The sequence below is a fragment of the Somniosus microcephalus genome, chromosome 16 (assembly GCF_052327205.1).
Source record: "Somniosus microcephalus isolate GS21.2 chromosome 16, FLI_Smic_1.0, whole genome shotgun sequence".
Lineage (NCBI taxonomy): Eukaryota > Metazoa > Chordata > Chondrichthyes > Squaliformes > Somniosidae > Somniosus > Somniosus microcephalus.
Window position 1 is genome coordinate 4,603,844 of NC_141002.1, and position 15,086 is coordinate 4,618,929.

The 15,086-nt window shown below is 51.8% G+C and overlaps 1 protein-coding gene across 4 annotated transcripts in view; it reads right to left on the bottom strand.

The window, feature by feature from the left end:
- The window catches only part of mical3a (microtubule associated monooxygenase, calponin and LIM domain containing 3a), a 706,722-nt gene that overhangs the window by 422,888 nt on the left and 268,748 nt on the right, over nt 1-15,086 (bottom strand). For all 4 annotated transcript variants that reach the window (XM_086008561.1, XM_086008560.1, XM_086008562.1 and 1 more), the window contains one exon: nt 3,672-3,779. In XM_086008561.1, coding sequence (XP_085864687.1) covers nt 3,672-3,779 — 108 coding nt within the window. The remainder of the gene's footprint in view (nt 1-3,671; nt 3,780-15,086) is intronic.

Consider the following 15,086-nt stretch of genomic DNA (forward strand, 5'->3'; position numbering starts at 1 on the left):
CCTGGTTCCATTCCAGGAAATCTCCTCTGAACCCTCTCCAAGGCCTTGACATCCTTCCTAAAGTGTGGTGCCTAAAATTGGCCACAATACTCCAGCTGGGGCCTAATCAGTGTTTTATCAAGGTTATAAACATAACTTCCTTGCTTGTCCTCTCTGCCTCTATTTATAAAGCCGAGGATCCCCTATGCTTTTTTTAACAGCCCTCTCAACTTGTCCTGCCACCTTCAAAGTTTTGTGTGCGTACACCCCCAGGTCGCTCTGTTCCTGCACATCCTTAAAAATTGTACCAGCTACTGTCCTTAGTCTGAAATGGAGTCTCTCGTGTGGTACTTCATCAAAAGACTTTTGGAATTCACGGTGCAACTAAGTCATAAATGTTCCCATCCCTCATCCCCACTAATAATCTCAATTCTTAAAAAAAAGAAAGTCTGATTTATCAGGCAGGATGTGCTGAAGGTTTGTTACCATTAGTTACATTATACATGGTCATCCATTGAGGTTGCATTAGTTTTCCAATTATTCAGGTCGAGTCAGTGGATTTGTAGAGCCCAAAATAAAAGATACCGAACACTGACTGGGGTCTCTCATTCCACCCCACGCCCCCACACACGCACCGCTCCCACCCCACACACATTACCCCCTCCCCCACACATTACCCCCCTCCCCCACACACATTACCCCCTCCCCCACACATTACCCCCTCCCCCACACACGCACCACTCCCACCCCACACATTACCCCCCCTCCCCCACACACATTACCCCCTCCCCCACACACGCACCACTCCCACCCCACACATTACCCCCTCCCCCACCCCACACACATTACCCCCTCCCCCACCCACATTACCCCCCTCCCCCACACACATTACCCCCTCCCCCACCCACATTACCCCCCACCCCACACATTACCCCCACTCCCACCCCACACACACACCGCTCCCACCCCACACATTACCCCCCCCTCCCCCACACACATTACCCCCTCCCCCACACACGCACCACTCCCACCCCACACATTACCCCCCTCCCCCACCCCACACACATTACCCCCTCCCCCACCCACATTACCCCCCACCCCACACATTACCCCCTCCCCCACACACACACCGCTCCCACCCCACACATTACCCCCCCCTCCCCCACACACATTACCCCCTCCCCCACACACGCACCACTCCCACCCCACACATTACCCCCCTCCCCCACACACATTACCCCCTCCCCCACCCACATTACCCCCCTCCCCCACACACATTACCCCCTCCCCCACCCACATTACCCCCCACCCCACACATTACCCCCACTCCCACCCCACACACACACCGCTCCCACCCCACACATTACCCCCCCTCCCCCACACACATTACCCCCTCCCCCACACATTACCCCCTCCCCCACACACGCACCACTCCCACCCCACACATTACCCCCTCCCCCACCCACATTACCCCCTCCCCCACCCACATTACCCCCTCTCCCCCACACATTACCCCCACTCCCAATACACATTACACCCCTCCCCCACACACATTACCCCCCTCCCCCACCCACATTACCCCCTCTCCCCCACACATTACCCCCACTCGCAATACACATTACCCCCCTCCCCCACACACATTACCCCCTCCCCCACACACATTACCCCCTCTCCCACACATTACCCACTCCCACCCCACACATTACCCCCACTCCCAATACACATTACACCCCTCCCCCACACACATTACCCCCCTCCCCCACACACATTACCCCCTCCCCCACACACATTACCCCCTCCCCCACACACATTACCCACTCCCCCAATACACATTACCCCCCTCCCCCACTACACATTACCCCCACTCCCACACACGTTACCCCCCTCCCCCACACACATTACCCCCCCTCCCCCACACACATTACCCCCCTCCCACCCCACACATTACCCCTTCCCCCACACACATTACCCCCCTCCCCCACACATTACCCCCTCCCCAATACACATTACCCCCTCTCCCCCACCCACATTACCCCCTCCCCACACACATTACCCCCTCCCCCACACACATTACCCCCTCCCCCCACACACATTACCCCCTCTCCCACCCCACACACATTAACCCCTCCCCCACACACATTACCCCCACTCCCACCCCACGCATTACCCCCTCTCCCAATACACATTACCCCCTCTCCCCCACCCACATTACCCCCCTCCCCCACACACATTACTCCCCTCCCCCACACACACATTACCCCCTCTCCCACCCCACACACATTAACCCCTCCCCCACACACATTACCCCCCTCCCCCACACACATTAACCCCTCTCCCACCCCACACACATTACCCCACTCCCCCAATACACATTACCCCCTCCCCCACACACATTACCCCCTCTCCCACCCCACACACATTAACCCCTCCCCCACACACATTACCCCCCTCCCCCACACACATTAACCCCTCCCCCAATACACATTACCCCCTCTCCCACCCCACACATTACCCCTTCCCCCACACACATTACCCCCACTCCCCCAATACACATTACCCCCCTCCCCCACACACATTACCCCCTCCCCCACACACATTACCCCCTCCCCCACACATTACCCCCCTCCCCCACACACATTACCCCCCTCCCCCACACACATTACCCCCCTCCCACACACACATTACCCTCTCCCACCCCACATTACCCCCTCTCCCAATACACATTACCCCCCCTCCATATCACACACGCACCGCTCCCACCCCACACATTACCCCCCCTCCCCCACACACATTACCCCCTCCCCAATTCACATTACCCCCCCTCCCCCACACACATTACCCCCTCCCCCACACACATTACCCCCTCCCCCACACACATTACCCCCTCCCCCACACACATTACCCCCTCCCCCACACACATTACCCCCTCCCCCACACACATTACCCCCCTCCCCCACACACACATTACCCCCCTCCCCCACACACATTACCCCTCCCCCACACACATTACCCCCCTCCCCCACACATTACCCCCTCCCCAATACACATTACCCCCCCTCCCCCACACACATTACCCCCTCCCCCACACACATTACCCCCCCACACACATTACCCCCTCCCCCACACACATTACCCCCCTCCCCCACACACATTACCCCCCTCCCCCACACACATTACCCCCCTCCCCCACACACATTACCCCCCTCCCCCACACACATTACCCCCTCCCCCACACACACATTAGCCCCCTTCCCCACACACATTACCCCCCTCCCCCACACATTAACCCCCTCCCCCACACACATTACCCCCCCCACACACATTACCCCCCCTCCCCCACACACATTACCCCCCTCCCCCACACACATTACCCCCCTCCCCCACACATTACCCCCTCCTCCACACACATTACCCCCCTCCCCCACACACATTCCCCCCCTCCCCCACACACATTACCCCCCCTCCACCACACACATTACCCCCTCCCCCACACACATTACCCCCTCCCCCACACACATTACCCCCTCCCCCACACACATTACCCCCTCTCCCCCACACACATTGCCCCCTCCCCCCCACACACATTACCCCCTCCCCCCCACACACATTGCCCCCTCCCCCCCCACACACATTGTCCCCCTCCCCCAGACCCCCCTTCCCTCACACACTGTGCCCCCACCCCCAGTCTCTACCTGTCTCTTCAGTCCGTGCGATGGTCCGGGGATGTTAACCTCCTGCTTGTACAGGAACTGATTGGCTATGGATTTGACATTGCCCTTCTGGAAGGCGTCACGTTCCTCCTGGAGTGTGCAAAACAATGAGGGGGTCAGACACTCTGAAACATACTGCGCACCAACAACGTTCATATCTTGTTTAAAGGCCTCCGCTCATTAGGACAAGTTCTATTTCACTACAATCACCTCACACTTACAATTTTTTGCGTTGTAATACTCCTGTGAAGCGCCTTGGGACGTTTTACTATGTTAAAGGCGCTATATAAATACAAGTTGTTGCTGTAGTTGTTCTACCCAGTTCAACGACTGCTCCATCACTCAGACAGCAGCCAATGAACAATGACCGAGAGCTCCGTCACCCACAGGAGTTGCGTTCAACATCAACTGCGACTGTTCGCTTTCTCTGCTGGTTCCTTGCATCATGTGATTCCCCTGGGAGTCTACAATATCAGGATCTGGGTCCACACCCAGGCTGCTCTCAAATCACAGCAACCCATTGAGTTCAGTACAGGAGCTCAGAGACACAGTGCACATCTCTGTCAAAAACCACATGTGGGAAGGCAGCAAGCACATCTCTGAGGGACTGAGAAAACACAGTGTGCTCATTTCAAAGAAAATAAGGCCACTTTGGAAAATACGATGCACTCAATACACAAAGGGCAACAGCCTGCAACAAAGCAGGATATTCTCAGGTCTTTCACACAACAGAATGCACGGATCGGAGATCGCGCTACACCAGTGCTGAACAGGCCTGGGAGCGTTCGATGGGATAGTGTTGAGGGAGTTTTACTCTGTATCTAACCTGTGCTGTCCCTGCCGGGGGAGTGATTAATGGGAAAGTGTAAAGGGTCAGTGGGGACAGGGGTCACTCTGTACACAGGGTCAGTGGGGCGAAGGCTACTCTCTATCTGCAGGAGGGACTAACTCACTTTTTTGCCTGGTCTCCTGGTTAGTCTTTCACGTCCTAAAATATCCTAAAACATAAAAACACAGAAAGTACCCTGGTGAATAAAGCTGAAGATCAATTCTGTACACAGCGTAATGGGCAAACAGCTTCCAGGGACACACAAGATCATTCAGTACGCAGGGTCAGTGGGGGCAGGGATCACTTTGTACACAGGGTCAGTGGGGACAGGGGTCACTCTGGACACAGGGTCAGAGGACAGACAGGGGTCACTCTGGACACAGGGTCAGAGGGCAGACAGAGGTCACTCTGAACACAGGGTCAGAGGGCAGACAGGGGTCACTCTGTACACAGGGTCAGTGGGGACAGGGGTCACTCTGTACACAGGGCCAGTGGGGTCAGAGGGGGACGAAGGCTACTCTCTATCTGCAGGAGGGACTAACTCACTTGTTTCTCTGGCTGCCTGGTTAGTGTTTCACGTCCTATAATATCCTAAAATATAAAAACACAGAAACAAGTTCATCAACAAAGCTCAGGGTCAATTCACTACATGGTGTAACAGGCAAAGGGCTCCCCGGGACACATGGGATCATTTGCCACACATTGTAACGAGCAAAGCGCTCCCCGGGACACACAGGATCATTTTCTACACATTGTAACAGGCAAAGGTCTCCACGGGACTCATGGGGTCATTTTTCAACATCTATACGGCGGATATGTTCTGCACCGAATCCCAGAAGTTCATCTATGCCAATGACGCAACACAGCTGACATAGGCATCAACCCTACTGAAAGCAAGTAGGACACTCACAAGCAACCTGTACCAACTGGAATGCTACTTTCCGACCTGGCACCTCTGCCCCAATCCAGAGAAGACAAGGAGGGCTCAGGTAGAAAATGTAGTATAACAGTTCACAATCAAACAAAAGGGAAGAGAGTAACAATCAGAAACTGTGCTTCAGGCACTACAGGCAAAGGGAAAATTAAAAGATGGAAAGTGGTTAAACGAGGAGAGAGAAATAAGAACCATGTGAGTAAAACATTAGAGCTGAAGGACAGGCTAGGGTGTGTGACCCAAATAAGCGTTCTTTATACAAACGCACGGCGTACAAGGAATAAATTGAATAAACTGCAGACACAAATTCAAATTGGAGGGTATGACATGGGAGCCATTACTGAGACATGGCTGCGAGACGGTCAGGACTGGGAACTAAATATACCAGGTTATAAGGTCCACAGGAAAGATATAGAAAATGATAGAGGGGGCGGAGTAGCCTTAGCAATTGCGGATGAAATCACTTCAATGATAAGAGGGTATAACGAGAGGCAAGCAGGCAGTGGAGACATTATGGGTAGAATTAAGAAATGGGAAAGGATTTAAGACTGTAGTGGGAGTTGTGTATCGGTCCCCTGGTAGCAGCTGTGAAGTGCTAGATTGTATAAATGCAGAGATTAGGCAAGCATGTAGCAAAGGCAGAGTGATTTTAATGGGGGATTTTAACTTTCATATAGATTGGGATAAGCAGACTAGCTCATGTCCGAATGGTAGTGAATTTCTTGAGTGTGTCCGGGATGGTTTTCTGCAACAATACATCCCAGAACCAACAAGGGGTCATGCCATATTAGATTTGGTAATGAGTAATGAGCCAGATTTAGTTAACAGCCTAACAATGCATGAACATTTATCCAATAGCGATCATAACATGATCGAGTTCAATGTAGTGTTTGAAAGGGAGAAACGTGAAACAGCTACTAAGATTCTAGGTTTGGGTAAGGCCGACTTCAACGGGATGAGACAGAGACTGTCCACAGTAAACTGGGCAAATCTGTTAATGGGTAAAATGACAGAAGATCAGTGGGAGATGTTCAAAAAAGAATTTAACGTGATACAGAACCAGTTTATACCCCTGAGTGCAAGAGCTCTACCTGCCAAAAAAACAGCCATGGATGACTAAAGAGGTAAGGGACAACATAAAACTAAAAGAAAAAGCATACAAAAATGCAAAAAATAGCGAATGGGAAAGATACAAAGAACAGCAAAAGGGTCACAAAACAGATAGTAAAAGCTACAAAAAGGGAGTATGAAAGGAAACTTGCAAGTGATATCAAAATCAGCACAAAAAATGTTTACAATTACATTAGGAAAAAGAAGGTGGTCAGGAGCAATGCTGCCCCCTTGAAAACTGATATCGGTGATATTGTGAATGAAAATAAGGAAATGGTGGACATGTTGAATAATTACTTTGCATTAGTATTTACAGTAGAGGAAGAGGATCCTGTAAATACAGACGCAAAGTAATTATTCAACATGGCCGCCATTTCCGCATGACAGAAATCCCAAGAAAACTAATATTGAATTAGGGACAGGGACTTAACAAAAGTAACATAAGCAAAATAACAGTAATGAAGAAAAAAATGGCACTAAAGAACGACCAATCCCCAGGACCAGATGGTTCCATCCGAAGGTTTAAAGCAAGTAGGTGAGCACATTGCAGATGTCTCAACTACAATCTTCCAAAGTTCTCTCGATTCAGGAAAACTGCGCATGTCACTTCGCTATTTAAGAATGGTGAGGGGGGGGAAACCAGGGAATTATAGACCAATTAGCCTTACATCTGTTGTTGGGAAATTACTAGAGTCTATAATTAAGGATAGGGTGACTGAACACCTTGAAAACTTTCAGCTGATCGGAGAGAGCCAGCATGGATTTGTAATAGGTAGGTCATGCCTGACAAACCTGATTGAATTTTTTGAAGACGGTGTTTAAAGTATTGGACAGGAGAATGTCTATGGCTGTTATTTATTTGGACTTCCAGAAGGCATTTGATAAAGTCCCTCATAAGAGACCGTTAGCTAAAGTTGAAGCCGATGGAATTTAAGGCAAGTTATTGACCTGGTTAGGAAATTGGCTGAGTGGCAGGAGACAGAGAATAGGGATAATGGGCAGGTACAGTAATTGGCAGGAGGTGACTAGTGGTGTCCCACAGGGATCTGTGTTGGGGCCTCAACTATTCACTGTATGATGAGATAGAAAGCCACATTCCCAAAATGGCCTTATGACACAAAGATAGGCGGCATTGTAGGCAGTGTAGCTGAAAGCATAACATTACAAAGAGAGAGTAAGTGAATGGACAAAACTGTGGCAAATGGATTTCAATGTAGGCAAATGTGAGGTCATCCACTCTGGACCTATAAAGGATAAAACAAGGTACTTTCTAAATCGTGAAAAGATAAAAACAGTGGAGGTCCAAAGAGACTTGGGGGTCCAGGTACATTGATCATTAAAATGTCATGAACAAGTACAGAAAATAACCAGAAAGGCTAATGGAATGCTGGCCTTTATATCTAGATGACTAGAATACAAGGGGGTAGAAGTTATGCTACAGCCATACAAAGCCCTGGTCAGACCACACCTGGAGCACTGGGAGCAGTTCTGGGCATCACACCTTAGGGGGGATATATTGGCCTTGGAGGGAGTGCAGCGTAGGTTTACCAGAATGATACCCGGACACCAGGGGTTAAATTACGAGGAGAGATTACACAAATCAGAGTTGTATTTCCTGCAATTTAGAAAGCTAAGGGGTGACTTGATCAAAGTTTTCAAGATATTAAGGGGAACAGATAGGGTAGATAGAGAGAAACTATTACCGCTGGTTGGGGAGTCTAAGACTCCCCAACCAGCAATTGATGCTGGGTCAATTGTTAATTTTAAATCGAAGATTGATAGATTTTTGTTAACCAAAGGTATTAAGGGATATGGGACAAAAACGGGTATATGGAGTTAGGTCGCAGATCAGCTGTGATCTCATTGAATGGCGGAACAGGCTCGAGGGGCTAAGTGGCCTATTCCTGTTCCTATGTTCCCAGTTGTGTCGGCATTTCATTTGAACAACAACGCCGCTGGGAAAGAACTCAACGTTTCCTTCTGCAGAAGACGAATTATCCAAGAACCCTACCCAAAATACCTGGGCCTCACCCTGGACAGGACTCTCATCTATTGGCCTCATCTCGCCAACATCGGCCAAAAAGTAAAAGCCAGGGTGAACGTGGTCCAGAAACTCACTGGAACGTCATGGGGGAGCACAGCCAGAACACTTCGCACCGTAACAGTGGCCCTAGTCTACTGTGCAGCAGAATACTGCTCTGCCTCCTGGTCCTGCGGACACCACACAAAGAGCGTGGACGTGCCGCTAAAGGCCGCCATGCGGACGGTGTCAGGGACGCTCAAATCCACTCCAATGAGTGGCTCCCAGTGCTGCCCCACATTGCCCCGCCTGCCATTCTCCGCGACGCCATCGTGCTCCGTGAGATGGAAATAATCAATGAGCAACACCGACCTTCCCATTCCCAAAGACTGGAAAATCCAACCACAAAAACGCTTAAAATCGCGCCGGCCATTCTGGGAAACAGCAGCTAATATTCATGCAGCTGATATCGACCCACTATCCAGATGGAGAGAATCGTGGGACACAGGCAACATAAAGAACCAACCCCTCATCACTGACCCAACAGCAGAGGTCCCTGGCTCCGACCTCCCTCGAAGACAGTGGACGGCGCTCCACTCAATCCGCACAGAGCGCGGACGATGCAGCCACCGACTCCACAAGTGGAAGATGAGGGACGACCCGACGTGTGACTGTGGCCATGAGTCCCAGACCCTGGAACACATCACATCAACCTGCCCACTGAGATCTGTAGAGGGAGGCTCCTCATTTCCCCACTCGGCATCTCAGGAGGCCATCGAATGGAGAGCCGAATTAGACATCCCGTTATAACCTTCTCCCATCATACAAAAGTATTATGAATTATTCTCTACACAGGGTGTAATGGGAAAGGACACATGGAATCATTCTGTACACAGGGTCAGAGGGAGGACGGGGTTCACTCTGTACACAAGGTCAGAGGGCGGATGCGGTCCACTCTGTACACAAGGTCAGAGGGCGGACAGGGGTCACTCTGTATACAGGGTCAGAGGGGACGAAGACTACTCCCTATTTGCAGGACGGACTAACTCACTTGTTTTTCTGGCAGTCTGGCTATTGTCTTATGTCTCAAAAGATCCTAAAATATAAAAACAAAGAAACAAATTCATCATCAAAGCTCAGGATCAATTCTCTAAACGGTGCAATGGGCAAAGGGCTCCCATGACGTCCGGGATCATTCTCTATATGGTGCAACAGGCAAAGGGTTCCCCGGAACACACGGGATGAATTTGTACGCAGTGCAATTGCAGAAAGGGGTCGCTCTGTACACGGGGTCAGTGGGGACAGGGGTCGCTCTGTACACGGGGTCAGTGGGGACAGGGGTCGCTCTGTACACGAGGACAGTGGGGACAGGGGTCGCCCTGTACACGAGGACAGTGGGGACAGGGGTCCCTCTGTACACGGGGTCAGTGGGGACAGGGGTCGCTCTGTACACGAGGACAGTGGGGACAGGGGTCGCCCTGTACACGAGGACAGTGGGGACAGGGGTCGCTCTGTACACGAGGACAGTGGGGACAGGGGTCGCTCTGTACACGGGGTCAGTGGGGACAGGGGTCGCTCTGTACACGGGGTCAGTGGGGACAGGGGTCACTCTGTACACAGGGTCAGTGGGGACAGGGGTCGCTCTGTACACGGGGTCAGTGGGGACAGGGGTCACTCTGTACACAGGGTCAGTGGGGACAGGGGTCGCTCTGTACACGGGGTCAGTGGGGACAGGGGTCGCTCTGTACACGGGGTCAGTGGGGACAGGGGTCGCTCTGTACACGGGGTCAGTGGGGACAGGGGTCGCTCTGTACACAGGGTCAGTGGGGACAGGGGTCACTCTGTACACAGGGTCAGTGGGGACAGGGGTCGCTCTGTACACAGGTTCAGTGGGGACAGGGGTCGCTCTGTACACAGGGACAGTGGGGACAGGGGTCGCTCTGTACACAGGGTCAGTGGGGACAGGGGTCACTCTGTACACAGGGTCAGTGGGGACAGGGGTCACTCTGTACACAGGGTCAGTGGGGACAGGGGTCACTCTGTACACAGGGTCAGTGGGGACAGGGGTCACTCTGTACACGGGGTCAGTGGGGACAGGGGTCACTCTGTACACGGGGTCAGTGGGGACAGGGGTCACTCTGTACACGGGGTCAGTGGGGACAGGGGTCACTCTGTACACAGGGTCAGTGGGGACAGGGGTCACTCTGTACCCAGGGTCAGTGGGGACAGGGGTCGCTCTGTACACAGGGTCAGTGGGGACAGGGGTCACTCTGTACACGGGGACAGTGGGGACAGGGGTCACTCTGTACCCAGGGTCAGTGGGGACAGGGGTCGCTCTGTACACAGGGTCAGTGGGGACAGGGGTCACTCTGTACACAGGGTCAGTGGGGACAGGGGTCACTCTGTACACAGGGTCAGTGGGGACAGGGGTCACTCTGTACACAGGGTCAGTGGGGACAGGGGTCACCCTGTGCACAGGGTCAGTGGGGACAGGGGTCACTCTGTGCACAGGGTCAGTGGGGACAGGGGTCACTCCGTGCACAGGGTCAGTGGGGACAGGGGTCACTCTGTACACAGGGTCAGTGGGGACAGGGGTCACTCTGTACACAGGGTCAGTGGGGACAGGGGTCACTCTGTACGCAGGGTCAGTGGGGACAGGGGTCGCTCTGTACACGGGGTCAATGGGGACAGGGGTCGCTCTGTACACGGGGTCAGTGGGGACAGGGGTCGCTCTGTACACAGGGTCAGTGGGGACAGGGGTCGCTCTGTACACAGGGTCAGTGGGGACAGGGGTCGCTCTGTACAAAGGGACAGTGGGGACAGGGGTCGCTCTGTACACGGGGACAGTGGGGACAGGGGTCGCTCTGTACACAGGGTCAGTGGGGACAGGGGTCGCTCTGTACACGGGGTCACTGGGGACAGGGGTCGCTCCGTACACGGGGACAGTGGGGACAGGGGTCGCTCTGTACACAGGGTCAGTGGGGACAGGGGTCACCCTGTACACAGGGTCAGTGGGGACAGGGGTCGCTCTGTGCACGGGGACAGTGGGGACAGGGGTCACCCTGTGCACGGGGACAGTGGGGACAGGGGTCACCCTGTGCACGGGGACAGTGGGGACAGGGGTCACCCTGTGCACGGGGACAGTGGGGACAGGGGTCACCCTGTGCACGGGGACAGTGGGGACAGGGGTCACCCTGTGCACGGGGACAGTGGGGACAGGGGTCACTCTGTACACAGGGACAGTGCGGACAGGGGTCACTCTGTACACGGGGACAGTGGGGACAGGGGTCACTCTGTACACGGGGACAGTGGGGACAGGGGTCACTCTACACAGGGACAGTGTGGACAGGGGTCACCCTGTGCACGGGGACAGTGGGGACAGGGGTCACCCTGTACAAGGAGTGAGTGGGAACAAAGGCTACTCTCTATCTGCAGGTGGGGCTAACTCACTTGTTTCTCTGGCTGCCTGCCAATTGTCTTATGTATGAAAAGATCCTAAAATATAAAAACACAGAAACAAATCCATCAACAAAGCTCAGGATCAATTCTCTACATGGTGTAACGGGCAAAGGGTTTCCCAGGACACACAGGATCATTTTGTACGCAGTGTAATTGCTGACAGGAGTCACTCTGTACCCAGGGTTAGTGGGGACAGGGGTCACCAGAAACCAAAAACAAAGTGAAACCATCACTGAGCACATTGTAGCTCTGAAGAAGCTGTCTTTGCATTGCAACTTCAGCACGTTGGATCGTGCGTTGCGAGATAAGTTTGTGTGTGGACTGGTGGATCAGCGCACACAGTCCAAGTTACTGAACACTCCGAACCTAACGTTTGACATAGCATGAAAAATTGCCCTATCTATGGAGATGGTGTTTAAGAATGCTAGGGAGCTCTGTAAAACTCAATGACTAGTACAGCTGAGGTCTGCAGTCATAAAACCACCGCCAAACCTAAAGCTGTGAGACTGGGTCAAAGCATATCGGTGAGAGCAGTTCAGCGAATTGTTATCGCTACAATGGAAATCACTCACCACAGTCCTGCCAATACAGAAATGCGAAGTGTTTTCACTGCCAGAAGCAAGACCATATTTCAACAGCTTGCAGAGCTAGATCTGAAGCAGGAAGTAAGAACCATTCTAGTGACAATGCAAAGCAGCGAGAACAAAAGGGAGGAGTTCACAATATTGAAGTGAGCACACCTGATGTTGAAGAACTAGGCATCTACAGTATCTATGCCACTAGCGGCAACGCCAGCAGTCGTGAGAAAGATTTCCGCACAAAACTTTTGATCAACGAGCAATATACAGGAAACTTCATGATATCCGGCACCGACGGGACCGAGCTGCTGCCGATCTATCAAAACTTCCGGATAGACCAGCGCTAATGTTGAAGGATACGGAGGTTTTCATCTCCGTATCTGACAACAAACACTGTTGCTTAGCAACAGCTTGTAAACACTCGGCCCGTACCTTGGAAGCGTCTCTGGAGCTGTTGCTAAGCTATAGAGACGCTTTCCAGAGCCTGACTGTTAAAAAAAAAAAAATGCTAGAAGAAAAAAAACCTAACCAAAACGGCTGCTGATTTCTGCCGTTCGATCGAGGTTTCCGGACATACAACCTCCGGATAAACCAAAGTTTCCTGTATTGTTACGTGTATCAACACGGCAGCGGGCTGCTCTATCATGAGAATAAGTTTAATTAAATACCACTTACAAAGGGTAGAGTTACAAACCTACTCCAGAGAAATCCTAGAGACATGTGGACAAATGGAATGTACAGTTCAACACAATGGCCAGTCAGTAAAGCTGCCTATTATTGTAGCGAACTACAACAACAGGCCAACACTCACGGGTTGAGAACAATCGGAACCAAAACAAAACAGCCCGAAAATTGGTTCAACACCAAAACATTCTGTAAGGATGGTGTGGAGATGCCGGTGTTGGACTGGGGTGGACAAATGTAAGAAGTCACACAACACCAGGTTATAGTCCAACAGCTTTATTTGAAATCACAAGCTTTCGGAGCGCTGCTCCTTCGTCAGGTGAAGTCACATAGTTTGTCACATGGTTTTGTATGAGCATGCTCAGTTCTCTCTGGCCTAGTAAAGCAAGCACACGGACTATCAACTCATCCTGTCTCTGTTCTTCATTTGTTCTACCCACATATATTAAACTTAGCTTGCCTTCTCCTTTTAATGGTGAGAGATTGGGAAATGTTGGTGTTCAGAGGGACCTGGGTGTCCTTGTACACGAATCACTGAAAGTTAACATGCAGGTACAGCAAGCAGTTAGGAAAGCAAATGGTATGTTGGCCTTTATTACAAGAGGATTTGAGTATAAGACTAAAGACGTCTTACTGCAATTATAAAGGGCCCTGGTGAGACCACACCGAAGTATTGTGTACAGTTTGGATCTCCTTACCTAAGGAGGGATATACCTGACATAGAGGGAGTGCAATGAAGGTTCACCAGTGATGGGCCTTCAATAACCACAAAACTAGAAGTTATAGACTTAAACAAGTTGGCTTTTAATCACTAAGATCAGAGCTAACATCTCAACACGCCGACTGGTTCACAGGAATAAGTCATACAGATCCTGGGATCTTTATGTAAGAGAAGTCAGGGGCGGAGCCAAGAGCCAAGACCTGGAACCTCTCAGGTTAGTCGGGAAAGAGGAAGTGAAACTATACACAGTGGGGGAGGGTAATATACATGAGTGCAAAACGAATACAGGACCAAGACAAACAGATTTCATTACATTCACCCCTTCTATAGATTTAGTCCATCGGGGTGATGTTTCTTAAAAGTTGGTATAAGTGAGTCTGTCAGGAGGTTTTGCAGTTCTCAGTGATCGGCGCAAAGCCGGTTGGGGTGCCTCTAGGGGAGTGGATTCTGGTTCCTTCGCTGTCCGGGCCTCCGCAGTGTCTTCCAGGTTATCTGCAGTGTCCTCCAGGTTAAAGTTGGGTATTGATACCTCTGGGCGTCCTGTCTCTTTGTAGTGTAGGTCTTCATCGGGTAGTCTCCCATCGTTCTCTCCGCTCCCCGAGGGAGCGAGGTCTTTTATGGAAACAGTGTCCTCTCACCCGTCAGAGTATTCGATATAGGCGTACTGAGGGTTTGCATGGAGGAGCTGTACCTTTTCCACAAGGGAGTCTGTTTTATGGCCTCTCACGTGCTTCCGCAATAGTACTGTCCCCGGAGACGTCAGCCACGTGGGTAGAGATATGCCCGAGGTGGATTTCCGGGGGAAAACGAACATCTTTTCGTGAGGGGTAGCGTTAGTGGCAGTACATAACAGAGACCTTATGGAGTGGAGCACGTCTGGGAGGACTTCCTGCCAGCGGGAGGTCGGAAGGCCTTTTGACTTTAAGGCTAACGTGACAGCCTTCCAAACAGTAGCATTCTCCCTTTCCACTTGCCCATTACCCCGGGGGTTGTAGCTAGTGGTTCTGCTAGTGGCTATCCCCTTCGAGAGCAAGAACTGGCGCAGCTCGTCACTCATGAATG